This window comes from Zootoca vivipara, chromosome 11, assembly GCF_963506605.1.
Source record: "Zootoca vivipara chromosome 11, rZooViv1.1, whole genome shotgun sequence".
NCBI lineage: Eukaryota > Metazoa > Chordata > Lepidosauria > Squamata > Lacertidae > Zootoca > Zootoca vivipara.
The window spans coordinates 54337837-54360602 of record NC_083286.1 but is presented as its reverse complement, the minus strand read 5'-3'; the positions used below and the strand labels follow the sequence as shown (position 1 = coordinate 54360602).

Genomic DNA, 22766 nt, shown 5'->3' with positions numbered 1-22766 from the left:
CTTTTAAAGCCATCCAAGTTGGCGGCCATTGCCGGCCTCCTGTGGCAGCGAGTTCCGCAGTTTAACTAAGTGGCTTAAACAGGCACTGCAGGCAATAGTGGGCAGAAGGGGACAATAGTCTTGACATTTGGTAAGGGAGCTTCCTATGATCTTAAGCACCCTATTGGATTAGGGGTCCAGGAATCATAGAATCATAGAGTTGGAAGAGACCACAAGGGCCATCCAGTCCAACCCCCTGCCAAGCAGGAAACACCATCAAAGCATTCTTGACATATGCCTGTCAAGCCTCTGCTTAAAGACCTCCAAAGAAGGAGACTCCACCACACTCCTTGGTAGCAAATTCCACTGCCAAACAGCTCTTACTGTCAGGAAGTTCTTCCCTTTTTTCATATAATTTTTATTGAGTTTTTAAATATATATAGAAAGAAAGAAATAATAATACAATGTTTAGGTGGAATCTTCTTTCTTGTAGTTTGAATCCATTGCTCCGTGTCCGCTTCTCTGGAGCAGCAGAAAACAACCTTTCTCCCTCCTCTATATGACATCCTTTTATATATTTGAACATGGTTATCATATCACCCCTTAACCTTCTCTTCTCCAGGCTAAACATACCCAGCTCCCTAAGCCGTTCCTCATAAGGCATCGTTTCCAGGCCTTTAACCATTTTGGTTGCCCTCCTCTGGACACGTTCCAGCTTGTCAGTAACCTTCTTGAACTGTGGTGCCCAGACCTGGACACAGTACTCCAGGTGAGGTCTGACCAGGGCAGAATACTTCCCTAGATCTAGATGCCATACTCCTATTGATGCAGCCCGGAATTGCATTGGCTTTTTTAGCTGCTGCATCACACTGCTGACTCATGTCAAGTTTGTGGTCTACCAAGACTCCTAGGTCCTTTTCACATGTACTGCTCTCAAGCCAGGTGTCTCCCATCCTGTATTTGTGCCTTTCATTTTTTTTTGCCCAAGTGTAGTACCTTACATTTCTCCTTGTTAAAATTCATCTTGTGCCCTGTTGTCTTTTGCAGCAGGACCAATACCTTCCGCCTCTCCCCCCTCTTTTTTAATTTAAAAAAAACGACTTTGCTTACAGCGGGAGGGCTGGGTGTTGTCACCTCAGGCCCGCAGGCCAAATGCCCAGGCTTTTGTACCTGGTCCTCAGAGCTCTCTGCAGGCTGTTTCCTTCTGCAGCCTTACCCTCTGCCCTCCTTTAGTGCTTTTGACTACATAGAACGTGTCCTTGAACTGTGATATTCCCTCCTTGCTTGGCTGGACAGGGGGTGACGATGCGTGGGACTGCGCAGAAACCTCTGTTCTTTTGCATGGCTGCAATTGTACAAAGGCCGTGCTGCTTTCTGCCTGTCCGGACACACCTGCCGCTGCCTTGTGGCCCCCGGAAGGTTGTAAATGAGAGAAAGCTGCCCTCGCTCGCAGGGTGGCCGCTTGCCCTGTAGAGCGCATTGCTGATTCCTCTAGCCACCCCAGCATCTGAAACGGCCAGTGGATGAACTTAACTGGGTGAAGGTGAATCTTGCTGGTTGTCTGTGAGGCACTCCCTTGCAGCCTTGCCTGTCCCTGGGGTTGCTGTGAGGAGGATGAAATGGGCACAGGGGAAAACAGATATTTGGGTCTGCGATTGCAAGCATTGGGGCAGAGGATCCAATCCACACACATTGTACTGTGACCAGAAAATCCTTTGAGTTTATTTACAACACGCACACACTTGCCAAACTAAACATGAAAATAATAGTACAGAATCAAAAGAAAAACAACAACAAAACACACACACAAAATACAAATAAGACATGATAATGTACGAAAACTTACACAAAACAAATAATAATATATATGTACCATATTTCAGTTCTTCTTTTCTTCAAATTGACTTCCTTCATCCTCTACACGGTTCTTTTTTCGTTTTTGGTAAACTTTCTCCTTTTTAGTTCATTATTACTCCTTTTTCTTTCTGTTTTTAACTTAAGTACCCTAGATTTTTCTGCAGAAGTTAATCGAAACAAGTCCAAGTATTAATTTGAGGGCACTGCTTTTTAAGATATTCTCTACATTTTACCCATTCTTTTTGGAATTTTGGCTTGGTTTGACCCCTAATTGCCTCTGTCAATCTACAGTAGCCCATTCAATATTGTGACCAGAAAATCCTTTTGGGGTGCACATGGCTAGAAGTAAGCCCTGGAATCAGGAACGAGAGTGCCCCCCTCCCCCCCGAACAGTGGCCTAAATTTGCATCTGCGTTTTTTTGCATCTGGAAATCTGTGCCGTGCCCCAAGTCTTTCAAGTACCTTGCAACACCCTGGTACTGGATAGACTTGTAGTGCCAGTCTCTGCATTTCGGGATTGCCATAAAGTACGTTGTGGTTTGTTTATGTAGCATTTTTTGGCCCAAAGGCCAAGGCAGTAAGCAGCATGTTAATGCAGCAAAACACGTCATAGAACTTAAAAGAGGTGTGTGTGTGTGTGTGTGTGTGTGTGTGTGTGTGTGTGTGTGTGTTTCTTTCCCAACTCAGTCCAAAGTGCTGGTTTTGATGTGTATAAAACCCTGTACAACTTGTGACCCAGGATACCTAAAATATTGTCTCACCCTGTATAAACCCATATTATATTAATGAGATGAATATACCGAAAGATTTACAAGTCAGGGGTGTGTGGAGAGTAGGTGTATGAACACCTAGTTTATTTTTTTTTGGTTACTATTTTGTTAATGTTGATATTGTTTTATATGTTATAAATGCTGTGTTGATTTCTTAATAATATAATCTGACTTTTGCTTTAGCTGGCTTTTTTTTTTTTTAGTTGCTCCTTTGTTAACAGTTTCTTTATAGATCATAATTGCTTCACCGATGGCTTGTTAATTATCCCGTATGACATGCTGTATTTGTGATGTTCAATCTATCATGTTGTTGTTGTTTATCATTTGCAAGCCGCTTTGGGATTCATTTGAATGAAAAGCGGCAGAGAAGTACCGGTATAATAAATCAAATCAACTAATCCCTGTTGAGCTCCGGCAGATACAGCCTTAACTTTCAACAAGCCTTTTAAAGTACAACGAAAAACTCGCAAGACGAAAGCGTTTTGCGATCGTTTTGTTGACTCGCAAGACGAATTTTTCTGTGGCTGTGCTTCGCAAGACGGATTTTTTTGCATTCTTTTTTTTCCTTTGATTTGTTTACATTGGAAAACCACAAGACAAAATTTTCGCAATACAAGACGACTCACGGAATGAATTAATTTCGTCTTGCGAGGCACCACTGTGCATATCCTTCCCGATCTACATCTGTATTGGAGCTGAGGGGTTCCTTCTTAGATGTTTTGATATATTTTATTGCTTACGTGTTTGCTGCCCTTTGGGAAGAAGGAGCATAGAATCGTAGATTGTAGAGTTGGGAAGGGACCACAGGGGTCATTTAGTCCAAGCCCCTGCAATGCAGGAATCTTTTGCCCAACATGGTGCTTGGACCCACGACCCTGAGATTATGAGTCTCATGCTCTAGTGCAGGCATAGGCAAACCCAGCCCTCCAGATGTTTGGGGAGTACAACTCCCATGATCCCTAGCTAACAGGACCCGTGGTCAGGGATGATGGGAATTGTAGTCCCAAAACATCTGGAGGGCCGAGTTTGCCTATGCCTGCTCTAGTGACTGAGCTATTTATACATTTAATAAATGATCAAATAAAGGTCATATGACAGTGAACACTTGACTGATGGAGCATCTAAAAGTATTAGTTTGCTAAGCCTGCATTTTCCTCTTTCTTGGTGCTGAAACTCTAGCAAAGAGGTTCGGTTCTCCCCATTCGGTGAGCTGTGTCATTCAGAGGGCTAGCTGAAAGATCCAAAAGGCATGGCCCTCTTTGATTTTAGTGAAGTACCATGATAGTGCTGTATAAATAATATTCTTGGGTGAATTCCAAAAGAGTAGCCTTTTTGGATGCGTAGAAGGTGATGATATTAAACCTTTTTGGTGCAACTTCTTTTTCACGTGCGGATAGTTGCATAACAATGAGGCTGATTGTGTTGAGCAGTGTGAGATTCCTCCCCAAGTCACAATAAGTTTATTTTGTTCTAGCAGCTCAAAGGAAGTTGAAATGGATGATTCATTCAAGCCAGCGTTTGAGTCTGTTACAAGGACATCGTAAGAGCCTGGGAGCGCCAGCATCCTGCCTCTTATGAGCTTTAAGTGTTGCTGGCTCCTCTTTTTGAATTAATGACTGTCTTATTTTCCCCCTTCCTTTTTCTGCCAGGGTTATCACCCGCTGCCACACGAAGCTGAAATCGCACACACCAAAAAATTGTTCAGGAGGAGGAGGAATGACCGGAGGTAGGGAAAATGCTTTTTGAACGGGCGATGCTTTTTGTGTGTTTATTATCTGCATAAAGAACGAAAATCCTGTACACATTAAAATCACAGGTGTTCGTTGAGATTTCAGTCTGCAGAAAGCAACCCAAAGATGGAAGTCCTGGAGCAGGCATCCCCAAACTGTGGCCCTCCAGATGTTTTGGCCTACAACCCCCATGATCCCTAGCTAACAGGACCAGTGGTCGGGGAAGATGGGAATTGTAGTCCAAAACATCTGGAGGGCCACAGTTTGGGGAGGCCTGTCCTGGAGGGTTGCAAGTGGCATGTATTCAACATGGCTTCTTGTGGCAAGGTCTTTTTTTAAGATGGGTAAGGTGTGGTACATGGCCAAGTAAGGGGACAGATGAGTTATTGGCCTGGTTTGCACATCGTGATAAGCCAGACCGTGGCTTTGGTACAAATGCATGAGCAGCTTGTGTTTTGCCTGGAGCAAGACAAACTGTGAGCCTGGGTTCAAAAGACATAGAAGAATTGTAGTGCTGGAAAGGGTGACAAGGGTCATCCATTCCAACCCCCTTTTTTCCCAGCTTGAGGCTTGAACCCACAACCCTGAGATTAAGAGTCTCATGTTCTACCAGCTGAGCTTTTCCAAGTGTTCATTCCAAGGCATGGTTTAGCAAAGTGCAGCAAAACAAGTGGAGTTGGGCAAAGTATTATTATTATTATTATTATTATTATTATTATTATTATTTTCATTTATATACCGCTTTAGTGTATATTTTAAAGAAAAAGTTCAACGTGGTTTACAGAATATTCAAACATCCATCAAACATCAATAAACAAATCTGAAGAAAGTCAAATATAGAGTATACAGTCAAAGCAACATAATTAGCGGAAAACTAAAATATTATCTTAAAGATTTCAAAATAAAACGTTACAAAGGAGGTCAACTACAGAATACGTATTTTAACATAAAAAGTTTTTAAAATCTTAAAACATTTCAAAAGAAAACATTTGCTAAGTGAAGTCAAATATAAAATGCACATTTAAAACAGCATAATTAACAAAAGAATAAAATATCATAAGCATGGCATTGCCTGTTTGGCAGGCACAAAAAGATGGGGCAAAAGAATCCTCTAATTAGGATTTGTTGTCAGGCATAGTAGCCACACTCTCCTCTTCCCAGAGCTCACAGGCTTGTGTGTTCATGGTTTGGCTTAGCGAGCCATCAAGTAGGACAGGACTGGATAAAGGAGAGCGAGAGCCAAAGGATGAAGAGGGAAGCTGAAGGACGGAAGCTCTGGCTTGAGTGCCAAAGGCAGTGAACAGAATGTCTGGAACGGCATTGGTATAAGGCTTCCGAACAATATCAGGGTTGAAAGACCAGGCAACAGTAAAGAAAATTTGGGAAAGTTCAATTCCTTGTGTCTCTCGAAACAGCTTTTCTGGGCCAGTAGACCTGCAAGGAGTGTTGGAGACCATGTAGGAAAAGGAGGGGAGCATTTTGTCCCATAATCGGGGAACCTTTGACCCTCCTGTTGTTGCTGGACTCCCATCATCCTTGACCATTGTCTATGTGGGCTCACGAGAATCTCAGGTGACCCAATTAGCAGCAAAGGAAATGAAGCAAGTCAGTCACCAGCAGCTTACAAAACATTTCTGTTTAAAAAACAGCAGCAGCAGCAGCAACAACACAACAGCTACTCCAAGGGTTTCAGTGGAAAGCAGGGCGCCATTTTCTCAGGATGTGAAGCCAATTAAACATCTTTAAAAACCAAACCAAAATCACGCTAGCTCCACTTGAGCATTTAAGTGTAAAGCCAAGCTAACAGTAGGAAGCCCACCTGACCAAGACTCTTACTGGAAAGTTAGGGACATGTTTGTAATCCTGTTATTTAACAAAGGAATGTTGCTCATGGATGTTTTGAACTCAGTAAGATCCGTGATGGGGAACCTGGTGGCCCTCCAGATAATTGTTTTTCTCCCATTTTTGTTCTGTTTTGTTTTTAAAGTTTGGAGGGCTTGTTTTCTAATTCGTTGATTTAAGCTGCAAAGTGTACACACTTACTTAGGAATAACTCCATGGGGGCTTCTGAGGAAACATGCGCCGCAGGATTGGTGCAGATTCTCAGTGGCTACACTGTTCATGGGGTCAGATTGCTGGCAGCATGCGACACTTCGCCTGTAACATTTGTGCCAAGTGATGGCGAACCTACGACACGCGTGACAGCACTGACGCACATAGCCATTTTCGGTGACACGAGGCCGCATGCCGAGGCCTCACTTCTGGCCGGCGGCAGAATGCCGCAGGCGACGCATCTCTGGGGGCCTTGTGGACTTCCGGCGAGGCAAGGTGGTGGTTGGCACGGAGCTGCGGAGCTCCTGAAAGTGACCTGCGCTGCAGGAGCTGCCGGACGGGCTCCCGAGCCACTGAAACCGCCGCCGCCGCCTGGACACTGGGGGCCGACAGTGCAGCAACCGGGGAGCTGCTGGACCCCACCCCCACCCCACGAACCTGACAGGCGGCCTCGAGGCACTCCGGAGACCGGAGGAGGAAAAAGGAAGCCCCGCTGCCGCCGCCCCCACAGAAAGGTGGGAGAAAAGAAGGGAAAACAAGGCAAAGGAGAACAGGGGTCCGCTTGCTCCATTGCTGTCCCCATCGCCCCCGCCTCAAGGGAGAGGAGGAGGCCCTTGGAGGAGGGAGGAGGACCCCGACCCCGACCTCCCTGCTGCCACCGCTGCCACCTCGCCGCCCAAGACACCCAAGTAAGCTGAAACCCCTTCCCTGTTGCCCCGCCGCCGTGCAATCATGGCCGAGTGAGCGGAGAGGTGGGCTGAAGAGGCCCACGAGGAGGCACAGGCCCAACCCGAGCCCACCTTTCCAGCGGCAAACCTGTTGGAGGAAGGCCTGAGCCCAGAGTCCCACTGGGAAAAACCTCTGGGTTTTGCCTTATTTCCCCCCCTTTTTAATTTTAATTTTTATTTTTTTAAAAAACTGCAATAATTTTTTCCTCCCCCTTTTCCTTTTTTTTAAAAAAGGGGAAAGAATTATACATTTTTGTTATTTAAACTATAAATATCACAAAATTATGGTTTTTTTCTCGAAGTGACACACCGCCCAAGCTATGCTCAGTTTTTTGGCAAATTTTGACACACCAAGCTCAAAAGGTTGCCCATCACTGTACTAGTGGGTCAGGCCCAAGGTTCTTGTGTTGATCTGCAAAGCCCCTGGACAAACACTTGAACACAACCAGTTCAGGACATTTCATCTTCCTGCACTTAGTAAGTGAATGGGACAGGATCACCTCAAATCGCACGACCTCCAAACTAAAGTTTATACAGGCTGCTCCAAAGCCTTTTGTAGCTGCGATACATTTGACTGCGTTTTTTAATACCTTCAGTACTCCTTAAGCTAGTGATCTATCACAAGGATGAAAACCAGATATCGCCCAGTCTTAATAGTGACTTTAAGTCTTAAGAGACACCACACAAAAGGGGAAAAAAGGAATAGGGTGGGAAAGAGGAAAATAAGCGTATTCAGGTAGTTCATTGTAGGTGGGGGGGGGAGATTATTGGCTTGTTTTTGTTTTTGTTCTTAATATGTATTTTGCGGTTTATTTATCTGGTATTTTTATGCTTTGAACCTCCCTGAGATCTACAGATGAAGGGTGGTATGATGATGATGATGATGATGATGATAATAATAATATAAAATATAATAATAATAATAATAGGTGTTTTCATACCTCCCCTCAGTATATCCAGAGTTTCATTTATTTCATTTTGTTACACAGCAAACTATATAATGACCAAAGGCAGTTCTGGGAGCTAGATGGCAGTTTTCCCCGGTCAGGCCAGTGGAGTCTGCCTCACCATCTCATTCTTCCCTCAAAAGCAGCCGGGAGGAATTGTGGCTGAGGGGGCAGTCCTTGTGTCCCCCCCCCCCAAAAAAATCTCACCTTTGCCCCAAACTCATTGTGTGGCCTTAGACGAGACACTCTCTCAATCTCAGCTTTTTCACCTGCCGTGTGGGTACGGTTACAAAGAAGAGGAGGTACTGAGAAAATGTCCATTTCGCCTCGCAGCACCCCCTTTACATAGTGTAGTTTAGTGAGCTCATGAGGTGTTTGTAGTTATGAGATTCTGTCTGGCCTGGTAAGGTGTGGGAAAATCGCTTCGACATCTTTCCCTGGAATATCTTTCTCCTTAATATCTGATGGGCGGGTGTTCCACAGTGTGGGCGCCACTACCGAGAAGGCCCTTGGCCTGGTTCCCTGTAACCTTACTTCTCTCAGTGAGAGAACCACCAGAAGGCCCTCGAAGCTGGACCTCAGTGTCCAGGCTGGACGATAGGGGTGGAGACCCTCCTTCAGGTATACTGGTCTGTGGCCGTTTAGGGCTTTAAAGGTCAACACCAACACTTTGGATTGTGCTTGGAAATGTACTGGGAGCCAATGTAGGTCTTTCAGGACCAGTGTTATATGGTCCCGGCGGCCACTCCCAGTCACTAGTCTAGCTGCCGCATTCTGGATTAGTTGTAGTTTCCGAGTCACCTTCAAAGGTAGCCCCACATAGAGCGCATTGCAGTAGTTCAAGCGGGGGATAACTAGAGCATGCACCACTCTTGCGAGACAGTCTGCGGGCAGGTAGGGTCTCAGCCTGCGTACCAGATGGAGCTGGTGGGGAGCCGCCCTGGACACAGAATTAACCTGCGCCCCCATGGACAGCTGTGAATCCAAAAGGAAAATGTAAATTGCTGTAAGCCCCTCCTCTCACCCATTTGCTGAGCTGCTGTGATGTCATAGAATGACAGCAGAGATGGGTCAGTCATAAAATACTGTGCAGCATTAGTCCAGTGGTTGTAAGGAAAGCAGAAGGCAGATTGTCTGAAGGGAAATTTTCAAAAGGCAAGTGAAGAAATGTGCTCTCCTGGGGAAAGGGGCAATGAAAGATGGATTTGACTGTGACTTGTAGCAACTAGACGCATATTCGGCTGTACATCTCTTGTGATGGATCCATGTGGGGGAACGAGTTACGATGATCTCACACTCGAAGGGCTTGGTGTATGCTTCTGAGCTTGACGTGCATTTTTGCAAAAACCGCAAGTCGGAAGTAACCAAATGCCATGGAAAATTGGGATTAGTTCATCCTTCCTGAGAGCCCCTGAAGGTGCTTACTGTGGCTGATGCTGGAACAGCCATTGTTTGTTGACTGCAAGTCCTACTGCAAAATATTTTATGGGGAATAAAGAGACTACAGAGGAATGGCTCATTGCCCTGGGTCAAAGATTCATGGAGATGTAAATAAAAACAGCTGTAACAAAAAAGGGGGAGGGGCAGGGAAATAGTTTAAATGCATAGACTATTTAGAACTGTGAAGGGTGAAAGGGTCTAGGTTGTGACTCTGTGGGGCTCCAGCTGGGATTATGTGAGCAGGGGCATGCGGGGGAATAATTTTAAAGTAAACTTAGCCGGTGCCCGGTCATTTGATCTCGGAAGAAGTTGACAGGTCTCTTTGTGAACTCGGCGAGAGTGGAAGAACTTTAGCCGCCCAATGACACAGAATAATAATGTAAAAATTCTGTACGGAACGGAACAAGGAAGTGGTGAAATGAATTATTCTATGCTTATCTGGTCTCCAGTTTTTTTAATATGCTATTTTGCCCCGTATTTTACACGATTTCAGAGCAAATTTCACATGCTTTGTGTAGACTCTGCGTGTCTACTCAGAAATATATTCCTTGGAAAAAAGAATTTGTGCCAACAAAAAAGGAATGACAGGATAAATTATTAGATTATACAGTACTGAATTGGCCAGATTAACAGAGACAATTAGGGACAACCTAGACAAGAATTTCAAAAAGAATGGGGAAAATGCAGAGAATATTTTACCACACAGTACCCCAAAATATACACCTTGACTTGTTTTGATTAATTTCCACAGGAGACTTTGTGGTTTTTTAAGTCATAATTAGGAAGAATTGTAAGAATCACATATGAAAGAAACAGTTTACAAGAAGTAAATAAGGAGGCCATTTACAGGATAAAGGAAGTCATTTATTTTTATGTTAAGTTTTATTTGTGTAAGGGGATAGGAGTTTAATTTTGAAAATTAAATTGTCAATGGTGGTGGGTTTGTTTGTATGTAAGAGTTGTTGAGGACTGTGTTGTAAATAAAGTAAAAGAACATTGTGGGGGGGGAATATAATCCTGCTTGTAAGATTGCAGCCTTAAAATTAGGCTCTCACAATGGCACTCTCAGAAGGCACATTGCATAGGGACAGTAGCCCGTGGGTGCTAAACCATAGCAAATGCCATCATCTTCTATGTGCATTTAAAAGCATTGCTGGCCGTAGTTGCCATAGTGATGCTGTGGGTGGAGAGAGGATGCCAGAGTTGTGTTCTGCGTGTGTTTGTTTGTTTTTAAATAGATACCAAAAATGTATACATTAAACACAATAAAGAACCAGTGGGGGAAAAAACACCCTGTAAACACATGGATAGAAACAATTGTTGTTGTTTAGTTGTTTAGTCGTGTCTGACTCTTTATGACCCCATGGATCAGAGCACGCCAGGCACTCCTGTCTTGCACTGCCTCCCGCAGTTTGTTCAGACTCATGTTGGTAGCTTTGAGAACACTGTCCAGCCATCTCGTCCTCTGTCGTCCCCTTCTCCTTGTGCCCTCCATCTTTCCCAACATCAGGGTCTTTTCCAGGGAGTCTTCTCTTCTCATGAGGTGGCCAAAGTATTGGAGCATCAGCTTCACAATCTGTCTTTCCAGTGAGCACTCAGGGCTGATTTCCTTCAGAATGGATAGGTTTGAGCTTCTTGCAGTCCATGGGACTCTCAAGAGTCTCCTCCAGCACCACAATTCAGAAGCATCAATTCTCCGGCAATCAGCCTTCTTTACGGTCCAGCTCTCACTTCCATACATCACTACTGGGAAAACCATAGCTTTAACTATACGGACCTTTGTCGGCAAGGTAATGTCTCTGCTTTTTAAGATGCTGTCTAGGTTTGCCGTTGCTTTTCTCCCAAGAAGAAAAGATAGAAACAATAATACCATTAAAATTAGTCACCTTTGGTTAATTAACAATGATGCAGTAGTGATGTTCTGATCTACGAGCTCAGACATGTTGCTCCTGAAATTGCAGACTTGGGGATGGTACCTGCCCTCAGTCTGCTCCAATGTAACACGGAGACACTCCTGCTAGGCTGTCAAAGAGAGGAATGTTCCCTCACCTGATTTTCCAACCAGTTTTCTGGTAAAAGACGGTCCAGTGTCTCATAAACTCAAGCCAACCATTTTTTTTATAAAAAACAACCTAAGCACGAATTCCTTCCATTACCACAGAAAACAGGTCAGCTCTTCCTCCGTTTAGCCAAACACAAGCGCTCAGTCTTGACAGTTAAGAGCCAGTTGGCCACAGAAAGGAGGTCTGACCTCCTCCGGGTGCCAAGGAATACAATTTTGACGGACAAGGTTGGTTTGGCACACAAGCCCGGGGGACAGTTTTAGCCACTGACCAGCGAAGGCTAATGGCCACTTCCTCCAGCGAAGCACATTTTAAGCAGGTCAGCGCAAATTTGTTCTTTGCAAAGTAAAACAAATCTCTCTGCATTTATTTATTTATTTATTTATTTTAAAAGTTTAAAATAACACACGTTATTTTCTCCAGAGGGGAATTATTCCTGAGACTGGGGTGGGGATCGTCGAAGCCAAGCTTCAGAAAGATGATTGCTTGTTCTTATGGCTGGTATATAAGTTAAATATTTCGCTTAACTAAGATTTGTGAATCGCAGTAGTATTCACAAATTGCCTGCTCCTGTGTCGACGTGATTGTTTTATCTGTTTGCATGGCACTTTGCAGAGATTGAGAAGACACATCCTAACCCCCAATGGCTAAATATCTAAAAATAAAGAGTTTTTATTTTTTAAGTGGAGAGAAATGGAGACAGGGAAAAACAGAAGGAAGCTGCTGTATACCGAGTCAAACCATTGGTCTGTCTAGCTCAGTATTGTCTCCACTGATTGGCAGTAGTTCCCCATAGTTTCAGGGGGGGGGGTGTTCCTGACCCTATCTGCAGATCCCAGGGATTGAACCTGCAACCTTCTGCATGCAAAGCAGATGTTCTGTGTCTGAGTTCTGGTCCTTCCTCTTATCATTGCTCCTGGTTCCAGTTACAGATCTTCTTGTTGAGCTATGGCCTTGAGGCACTGCTTAATGAACTTCTGGTTTTGCTCCCTGCCTGACAAGAAACATCTTCATAATGACTGCTGCTGCTGCTGTTGTTGTGCAAACAGAGGGGTTCTCTGGCCTCTGTGCACAAATGATGGGTTGTGTCTGGCCTGGTGTGTAACAAGTGCTATAGGCCTGCACTATGTCCGTTAATGATAATTATTACAGAGAATGTTCTGTGCTCATAATCCTGTCTGCCTTCTCCTCCTGCTGTTCTCCAGGGTGAGAGAGGCACTGGCAAGAATTTGTGGGAGAGAGAGCAGTTGACTGCCTGGGTTTAGTCTGTATGTGACCTTCTGCTGGTGACAAAGCCCTCCCAAACAGCGGTCCACACATTTTGGCTGCGTTTGGTAGACAAATGTTGTTTCCAGTGGTCAGTGAGGTTCAGTTTTCTTGCCCCCTGCCCCTCAGAGGCTATGTAAGTGTTTCTCTTAGTACATGCAACCTAGTTGCTGGCATCCGTGTGTCTCGGGAGACGATGGAAGAAGAGTGTGCCTTTGTGAGTGAAGTCAAACTGTCGGAAGGTCACAGCACCTGCTATGACGTGTTTTGTTGCATCTGGAGCAGATGAGGGCATCCGGTTGTGCTGCTACAGCTGCGCCATAGAGTTACTTCTCTCTGCACTCCTCCCAGAGGTCAGTCCTCCCCTGGTCACTGCTACAGATGCAGGCACTGCGGTTGTCAGCAATGGATTCAACTCACAACTGGGTTAATGTTGCCAGCCGTCATGTCATGTTTGCAGACATCTTTGTAACGCAGAGTTGGTCTGCCAGTTGATCTGGTGCCGGGAGCCAGCTCCTGTAGAGCACATCCTTGGGTATCCTGCCATCTTCCAAACTGCAGACATGACTAAGCCAGCATTGACGTCTAAACCACGGAGCCTCTTGGGCTTGCTGATCGGAAGGTCGGCGGTTCGAATCCCCACAACAGGATGAGCTCCAATTGCTCTGTTCCAGCTCCTCCCAACCTAGCAGTTCGAAAGCACGCCAGTGCAAGTAGATAAATAGGTACCGCTGCAGTGGGAAGGTAAATGGCGTTTCCATGCGCTCTGGCTTCCATCACGGTGTCCCATTGCACCAGAAGCAGTTTAGTCATGCTGGCCGCATGACCCAGAAAGCTGTCTGTGGACAAACAGTGGCTCCCTCGGCCTGAAAGCGAGATGAGCGCTGCAACCCCATAGTCGCCTTTGACTGGACTTAACCATCCAGGGGTCCTTTACCTTTACCTTTTAGGCATCGCTGAGACAGCAGTGTGAACGTGTTGAAAATGTGGGCTTTGGAGAGCCCATCTTTGTTTAAACAATTGGAACTTATTTATGTATGCAACTACAGCGGCCCGGATGGTATATGCCCAGAAATGGAAGGCAGATACAGCCCCTACAAGGGAGACTGGCAGACAAAATTAATGGAATATGCCAAGATGGATAACTTAACAGAGCTTGAGATCAGGAAGAAGTTTTTAAGAAAGAATGGGGAGGAATTGTGGATTATTTGAAAGTTTATTGCAAACAGCTAAAAACGTTAGCAGGATTAGAATAATTAAAGGGGGAAATGGTAAATGAGTTATAAATTGGTTAAGATTAAAGAAGAAGTAACTAATATACGCAGCAGTAAAAGATAAAAACAACAATGAACCATGGAAGGGGAGGGAAGTCAAAGTTATGATTATGGTTTGGTTATATTGTTTTGTGAAATTATTGTAAAATTGAAAATGAGGAATTTTTTTTTTAAATGAAACTCTCTTAGAACAAAAGAATGAACTCCTTCACCCAGTGCTTTTTTTCTGGGGGTACGCATACCCCTAAATATTTTGTGAATCTAAGTTTGGCCTAGAGGTATTTCAATATGATTAGGAAAATGAGAGTACCCCTAAACATATTTTTAGGGGGAGAAACCACTGTGGGCCTCACCGCTTACCTGACGCTAAGTCAGGTTCTGGAGATTGTCTGACTCTGCCTTGGCAATGAACAAACTGTCGGGGAGAATCGCTGCCACCTCTACCACCAAGCCAGATTCAGGTGTTCCTGATCAGGAGATCTGGGCTGCTACTTCCAAACACAGCTCTTTCCTCAGGCAGCTGGCTTGATAGGCAGAAAAGCAAACCTATGCCTTCTAAAAGACGAATAAATAAACCCACAAATTAATTTTGCTCCGTAAAAATGAATGGCAACTAGGTGCCACTAGAGGTCACTGTTGCCGCAGGGGCAAAACCTCCCTTCTAGGAACATGGGGAAAGCTGCCCTATACTGAGTCAAGCCGTTGATACTTCCAGCTCAGTATTACTTATATCAACCTTCCTGCATGCCAAGCGCTGAACTACCACCCTCTTCCCGTGTGTAACCTGCCTCCTAGTGATGAGCCTGTGCAGAAGAGGAGGGTGCCATGTGTTGCTGCATCTTCTCAGCCCCCTTGAAATATACAAGTGCTCCTTACCCACAAACTTTGCATTTCATGGCCATAGCTGCCAAGTTTTCCCTTTTCTCACGAGGAAGCCTATTCAGCATAATGGAAAATCCCTTTAAAAAAGGGATAACTTGGCAGCTATGTTCATGGCAATGGGTGCTTGGCTAGTCAACACAGAGAGAGGAGACCCCTGGTTTTACAAGGCCCTGAAGAAATTAGAACCTCTCTTGTTGGCCTGCAGCTCCATTTCCTTTGGAAATTTCTGCATCGTGGTTATCGTTCAGGCCTTGGGAATGATTGACTTTCAAGAGTCTGAAGAGTTAAATGACAAACGAGATCGGCAAGCCCTACTATATACAGTTGTCTGTGGTTAAAATGCGACCTATTCCTATTCCTGTACATGGAATTCCAGCAAAACAGTCCAAAACAGAACCAGCTCATGTTGTGATCAGCTCATTAGCTGCAGGTGAAAAATGTTTAATCAGATTTTAATTGGGATTTCCCCTTGCAAAACGGCGTGATCGCTTAAGAAAGCACTGAAGCTTTGAAATACTATTTTAATTAGAGCTGAGCTGAAATTTCACAGGAGACATTTCCCCCCCTGAGAACTACTGAGAAAAAGGAAGTAATTTTTCTATTTTGCTTCGACTCAGACCAACACGGCTACCACCTGTAATGAGGAAAAGGAGGTCATGATGCCATGAAATTGTCAGCAATGTGATGGCACCATCCCTCTCTGCATCTTACTTGTATCCAGTCTAGGAGGTGGCATGAGTTGTCAGCTTCCTCCTCCCTGGTCTCAGTTTTGCCTTTGTAGAATTCAGCAGGGAGGAAAATGGGAAGAAAACCAGAGTTAGTTGCCTCTACCTATCATTGGCTCTAGCGCCACCTACTGTTGGCCTCCCAGCTTCCCACCCTACCCGTTCCAATAGGCAGCAGCCTCCACCACCATAGGGGGGAAAGGAAATAAGTTGTGCTATTTCCAAGAAACTTTTTATTAAAAAAAAATCCCTGAAGAAGTTTGTTGAAAAGGGCTTCCCGGTTTCTCTGTTCTCTGTTTGCAAACAGGACGGAGACTTTTGAGAAGCCATTCGCTCACAGCTCTAATTAATGCAATTTGAAACAGACGACATAACATGGAAGCTCTGGAAAAGAAGACACTTCAAAGATGCACCAAATCCTGGCTCCTCTGTAACTTAAATGGCCTTCAATTTCCTTAATTTATTATTATTATTATTATTATTATTATTATTATTATTATTATTATTATAAATCTTCTGAGTTACAACTGACAATAATGGGCCCTTTTTGGAAATCTGTGGTGTCTCAAGATCAGTGAAAGGATGCAAGACACCATTTTAGGCTGCATTTGCAGGCACAGATCTCTTTCTCTCCCCCCCCCCTTTAGCTTCCTTTTGCAAGGGACAAGAGGGAAATGCCCTTAACTTTTCAGACCTCTGCAATGCAAAATGTGTAGTATTATGGTGTACAGTAGTACCTCGGTTTACAAACACAATTGGTTCTGGAAGTCTGTACTTAACCTGAAGCGAACTTAACCTGAAGCGAACTTTCCCATTGAAAGTAATGGAAAGTGGATTAATCCATTCCAGACGGTCCATGGAGTAAGTACTTAAATTGAAGCGAACTTTCCCATTGAAAGTAATGGAAAGTGGATTAATCTGTTCCAGGCGGGTCCGCGGAATACTCAACCTGAAGCGTACTTAACCCGAGGTATGAGTGTAATTGGTTCCGGAAGTCTGTACTTAACCTGAAGCGTACTTAACCTGAAGTGAACTTTCCCATTGAAAGTAATGGAACTGGCCAAGTTAGTCCTGCTAAGGCCAGCAAGGAGACCAGGGAAAATTTTGTTGTGGGGACCCAGAAAGGTTTCTTCATAAAAAAAGGAAAGGGAAAAGGGATGGCAGATCAGGCTAAATTGAAGGCCAGGCGGAATGACTCTGTCTTACAGGCCTTGCGGAAGGAGATCAAGTTTCATGGGACAGAGCATTCCACCAGGTCGGTGCCATCACTGAAAAGGCCCTGGCCCTTGTGGAGGATAGTCTGGCTTCTTTAGGGCCTGGGACCCTTAAGCTGTTACTATTTGTGAAGCTGAGGGTCCTCTGTGGGGCATACCAGGAGAGGCGGTCCCGTAAGTACGAGGCATAATGATGCAGAAACGATGTGGGTGGAGACGCTCCTTCAGGTATACTGGGCCGAGCACCGTGGGTGTCAGAGAAGGCATCCATGCTGGATTTTTACAAGGCGGTATTTCTGCTCCACCAACATAGTCTCTGTGGTCAGTGGGCTATGACTGTAAATGGGCCCCCGTTTGCCTACACGAGCCAGGAAGGGGAATGCAGGGGTTGTGATATGAGACAGCCAAAAGGGAAGAGTTAGATGGAGAGGCAGGGAAATTGGGAACACAGGCAAGAGATAAGGGGTGCACACACAGAAGCGATGATAGGATGAATTTTTGCAAACCCATTCGAAATGGCCACATGGTCCTTGGACATTCTCGGGCCTCGAATAAATGTGTACTGCAAGAGAGCAAGCACTCCACATCTTTGCAAATGCACAGGTGCAGTGACTTAGTCTAATTCACTGTACATCAATCAGCCTCTTCTTCTAACCAAAATATATTAGACCCTTAAACGGACAGATTTTACCGGAAGCCCCTTCCGCTGATCTCAGTGACACTTGCTCCCGAGTAAGCAGGCTTGGATCGCAGCCCTAAAGCCACTGTTCACTTTAGGGTTATAACTTGCTTGTAGGTTTACCCCAGATTTAAATAAATATAAGAGATGCAATCTATGTGGTAAGGGGTATGTCATTACGGTGGCCTAACCCCAGGGCCGTTCTGGTTGTAAAAGCAATTGTAGTGCTCGGAGGTAGTTACTGTGTTATGGCAACACTGGACAGAGATCTGCCTCGTTCGCAGGGTTTGGCAAAACTGGATCGTTGACTTCTGTACTAGATTTTATCTAGGCGACAACAAAAGGCTCTAGGGGTGGGCTGCGACTTCAAGCTTTTGCAGGAAGGGAAGGGCTGTAGCTCTCTAGTCGAGGGTGCGTGCTTTGCATGCCAAAGGTCCCGGGTTCAAATCCCCAGTGTCTTCGGATAGGGCTGAGTGGAACTGGGCAATATATTGATAAATGGTCTGAAACCAGTATAGCGTTCAGATCGCGATACCGGTTTCAGACATTTTGAGCTCCGGTAACACATTGCACCGGCTCAAATTGCCCGCAGGCGGCAAAGGCACAGGCAGGCAGAGCCCGAGAAGGTATTGGGTGAGCACGCTGGTCTGGCGTCTGTGGTTATTTGGAGTCGTAGGAACGACTGTAAGTGTCCGCTTTTGACAATGCAGAGTTAACTATCTGCCGTGTGCGTTTCTTTAGCTAGGGAGCCCCGTGACATCTGGGCGCTCTCCTTGCCAAGGGGGCAGGAGGGGCGCCAATACAGCTTCTTGCCCAGGATACTCCTTATAAGGAGTATAAGGAGTTCTCTATAAGGAGTTCCTGTGCAAGTAGCCGCTGCATGTATCACCCCATATCAGACAGGCTCTTGTTATCCTTTTGGCATCTACGAAAGCCTCTCCTTTTCCCAACAAGCCACTTGAGTGCAGAGTTTTGTCCCAGGCTATAGACGCTCCGTACATTTAAAGCACATCCTCCTCCTCCACCCCACACGCCAAGAAAAAGAGAGAGAGAGAGAGAGAGAGAGAGAGAGAGAGAGAGAGAGAGAGAGAGAGAGAGAGAGAGAGAGAGAGAGAGAGAACAGGATACAATCTGTATATGTGTTGAGCTTGAAATCGTTTTTAGGTACGTTTTATTGTTAAATCGCTTCAGGATTTTTTTTGGGGGGGGGGAGCGATTCACAAATGAAATAAATGATATCTGGCAGAGGGGGGCTATTGCTGCCACATTAAGACCTGTTGCTGCAATATCTTGTTTTCTGGGGTGCCAATTTGTTTGTTTGTCTTTTTGTTTGCCTGTCGAGTGTTTTTTCCCCTGCCGCATCCTTCCTCTGATCTGGAGGATAGGACGCCTCCACAAAATAAATTGTTTTGAAAACAACAAGGATGACAACGACAGCATAGGCACAACAAACAGATCTCTAAAGGGGAGGGGGTGTTACCCAGGATTGAATAAATCACAGGCCAGTAAATCACAGGCCAGATGCCCAAATGAACGAGAACGTTTTCAATTGGCGTTTTGAGATGTCATTTGTGGGGACAGTGCTCCATAGATGAGGCTGCACCACCGAAAACTGCCCTGCCACCCTCCTAGCTTCTGTGCCTTCCAACCTCCTACGTCAATGTTTCTCAAATTTGGGTCCCCAGCTGTTGTTGGACTACAACACACATCATCCCTAGCTACAGGACCAGCGGTCAGAGTTGATGGGAGTTGTAGTCCAACAACTGCTGAAGACCGAAGTTTGAGAAACACTGTCCTGAGTTGTATTATTATTATTATTATTATTATTATTATTAATGAAATTGCAGTAGATGGGTATTTTTAAAAAATAAATAAATGAGTAAAGCCCATACACTGCTTGTCAGTATAGAGTTCTGTCATTAATGTCTGGGCAGCAGATGTTTCTCTAAAGTAGGCATCCCCAAACTGCATCCAGATGTTTTGGCCTACAACTCCCATGATCCCTAGCTAACAGGACCAGTGGTCAGGGATGGTGGGAATTGTAGTCCAAAACATCTGGAGGGCCGAAGTTTGGGGATGCCTGCTCTAAAGCCCTTGGGTGTTCCCAAATGCAGGTGCAGGTACAAAAAGGACCAAAAGAAAACAGATCACATGCATATCTTCCAGAATTATCATCCATTGGAAATATTCTGGAAACCCATTCAGGCTGATATAGCTGATATATTAGGACACCGTATCCCCTTAGAACCTAAAATATTTCTGCTTGGTTATCTAAAAGATGATATTATGGAAAATGATCACGAAATAATGCTTCACCTTAGAATTGCGGCTAAGATTATAATAGCTAAAAATTGTTACGGGGGAAGAATATATATTCCTACTATATCTGAATGAATCGAGAAGATTTGGTCCATCAAACTATGATTAAGCTACCTTATTATAAAAGAGTACATATGAACAGGTTTATGGGGAAACGGGTGTTTTTTATAATGCTTGGAGCAAAAAATTCGGTGATAATGTCCAAGCTTGTGCTGCTTTCAACCTGCTGTAATTGTTATTTCTTTACACTTCTTTATCTTCAGTTCATAGAATCATAAAATTGTAGGATTGGAAAGGGACCCCAGGTTCTATCTAGTCCTACCCCCTGCAATTCAGGAATCTCGACATGTGCTTCTCCCATCCCATTTGAAACCATACCAGACCCTGCTTAGCTTTATATTGGCTCCCAGTACGTTTCCGAGCACAATTCAAAGTGTTGGTGCTGACGTTTAAAGCCCTAAATGGCCTCGGTCCAGTATACCTGAAGGAGCGTCTCCACCTCCATCATTCTGCCCGGACACCCTCGTTGCGAGAAGCCAAGTTGCAGGGAACTAGGCAGGGGGCCTTCTCGGTGGTGGCGCCTGCCCTGTGGAACACCCTCCCAACAGATGTCAAAGAGGAAAACAACTACCAGACTTTTAGAAGACATTGAAGGCAGCCCTGTTCAGGGAGGCTTTTAATGTTTAATAGATTACTGTGTTTTATTTTTCTGTTGGAAGCCGCCCAGAGTGTGGCTGTGGAAACCCAGCCAGATGGGCAGGGTATAAATAATATATTATTATTATTATTATTATTATTATTATTATTATTATTAGAAATGTTCTGGGAGTTTTATTGTTCCTCCAGGAAAAAAAAAAGTTTGATTGATTTTTTTTAAGGTATCTATACTGAGGTTTTGGTAATGTGAAAAATTATTTATGTAATTACAAATGGGGGGGGGTATGTGCTAACAGATTAAGCATTTAAAAGATAAAAAAAGGAGGAAGAGGAAGAGGACCAAATCAATAACCCCTCTGCTTGTTGTCTTTGCAGGAGGCAACGGGCTCCCGGGGGAAACAAGTCTCAGCAGCACCCAGAGCATCAACAGAGCACCGCCAAACACAACAACAGGGAACACCAGAAGCCCTCGCAGGGAGGCCAGGCGCCACACTCCGCAGGCCGGCCCGGCCACCACGGCTACAGCCAGAACCGGCGGTGGCACCACAACCAGAAGCACTCGCCCAACGACAAGGAGACGCACAGAAATGCCAAAGAGACTGAGAACCTGAAAATCGAGGACGCCTCTGTCTGCACGGTGCACATCCCCCTCGAGGTGCACCGCGGCAGCGATGCCACGGACAGGCAGTCGCCGCAGTACATCCAGGACCCGGAGAGCAGGCGGAAAGACAGCCTCCACGAGCGGATAAGCGAGAGGCCCAAAATCAACTTGCTCCAGTCTTCCAAAGACAGACTACGCAGGAGGCTAAAAGAGAAGGTGACTCCCTTGCCCCTTGAAGGAAACTGAAAGGCAGCCCCCCCCCCCAGCCCAGACGTTAGGTAGGGGGAAGCCACTGCCTTGGGCGGCGGAAGCCCCAGGAGTGGCGCTCCTGCAGGTGCCCCACCTGCCCTGCTGCCTCCACCACTGGCGGAGAAGCAGCGCTGGCACCGGTGCCAATTTTGGGCAGGATCTCATCCGAAATTGGCTCCCACTTCTCGGCCTGCAGTGGCGGCAGCAGCAGCAGCAGCCGGGCAAGGAAGCTCTTCCTGTTTTGCCTCAAGCAGCAAAGTGGGACAAAGCTGCTGCCCCTGCTGTTATGTAGGTGTGCACTTATATGCCCAGCAGTTATCACAAGGGAGGGCTGAGCTGTTTGGAGAAAGGGGCGGGGCAAAATCCCTTGCCCTCCAATCTCTGGAGCTCTCAGCGAGGCCTTTGCTGGTTCCGGACGCCTTCTTAGAACTGGCTTCGCATGCATATTTTACTCCGCACCATGAGGACTAGAAACACTGCAGGTGTATGCTTTGCTCTCCCCCCCCCCAAAAAAGCAAAGTGAGCCACTTCTTGTGCGAAAGGGTGGAAGCAGCTAGAGAGAGCCGTGCAGCTCCTGCCAGTTCAAAGTGAGAGTCGCGTTTGTGGATTCTTAGCTGCATAAATGCTCTGCGTTCACTGACATTATCATCATCGCTTATATGGCCGCAGTGTAGTGGGAACGCAGCAACTTCCTGTTTCTCCACGAAGATTAAAAATAAGCACCCACAGCCAGGAGGTTAGCAGACAAACAAATCCCGTCCCAGCCCTTCCCTAGGCGGCTTACCTTGGCATAACCCACAGACAATGGGCCCCTTTATGCATTATGTGGGTGGTGGGGGTGCTGCTGTGCCAGCCTAATGTGATGCTGGCATGGGCACGAGCCAGAGCTTGGGGTCTTTCTATCCCAGTGGCAAGGGAAGGAATTCCATGCTGCAAAGGCTAAGTAAGAAGGAAGCCATGGGCAGGGGGGAGAAGGAGGAGAGGGAAAGTGTGGATTGGAATTGAGAAACCACAAAGCCCAGGTTTGCAAGCACAGCGAACCAACCCTTCCCCTGAGTTGCAATAAGCATCCTGCAGTACAGACATCTCTGAATATTGTGGCTCCAAGCCACAACCTGGGGTGTCCATTTTAGTAGTTCTCCTTACTGGGAACATCATGTATTGTTTTCATCACGCAGGTATATTTTTCATCTTCACAAAGGTCTGTGATGGATTGTGTTCAAACCCACATGGGCTATATACATACATATACATATACATATACATATATATGAATGACACCACTGATATGTTTTTCCAGGGTATGTGCTTTATGTTCAGAGTTGAGTCCTATG

At 45.4% G+C, this 22766-nt stretch overlaps 1 protein-coding gene across 5 annotated transcripts in view; it reads left to right on the top strand.

Annotated features, from left to right (window-relative positions):
- The window catches only part of CTIF (cap binding complex dependent translation initiation factor), a 171820-nt gene that overhangs the window by 99168 nt on the left and 49886 nt on the right, over positions 1 to 22766 (top strand). For all 5 annotated transcript variants that reach the window (XM_035100979.2, XM_035100977.2, XM_035100976.2 and 2 more), the window contains 2 exons: positions 4256 to 4332; positions 20958 to 21399. In XM_035100979.2, the coding sequence (XP_034956870.1) occupies positions 4256 to 4332; positions 20958 to 21399 (519 nt within the window). The remainder of the gene's footprint in view (positions 1 to 4255; positions 4333 to 20957; positions 21400 to 22766) is intronic.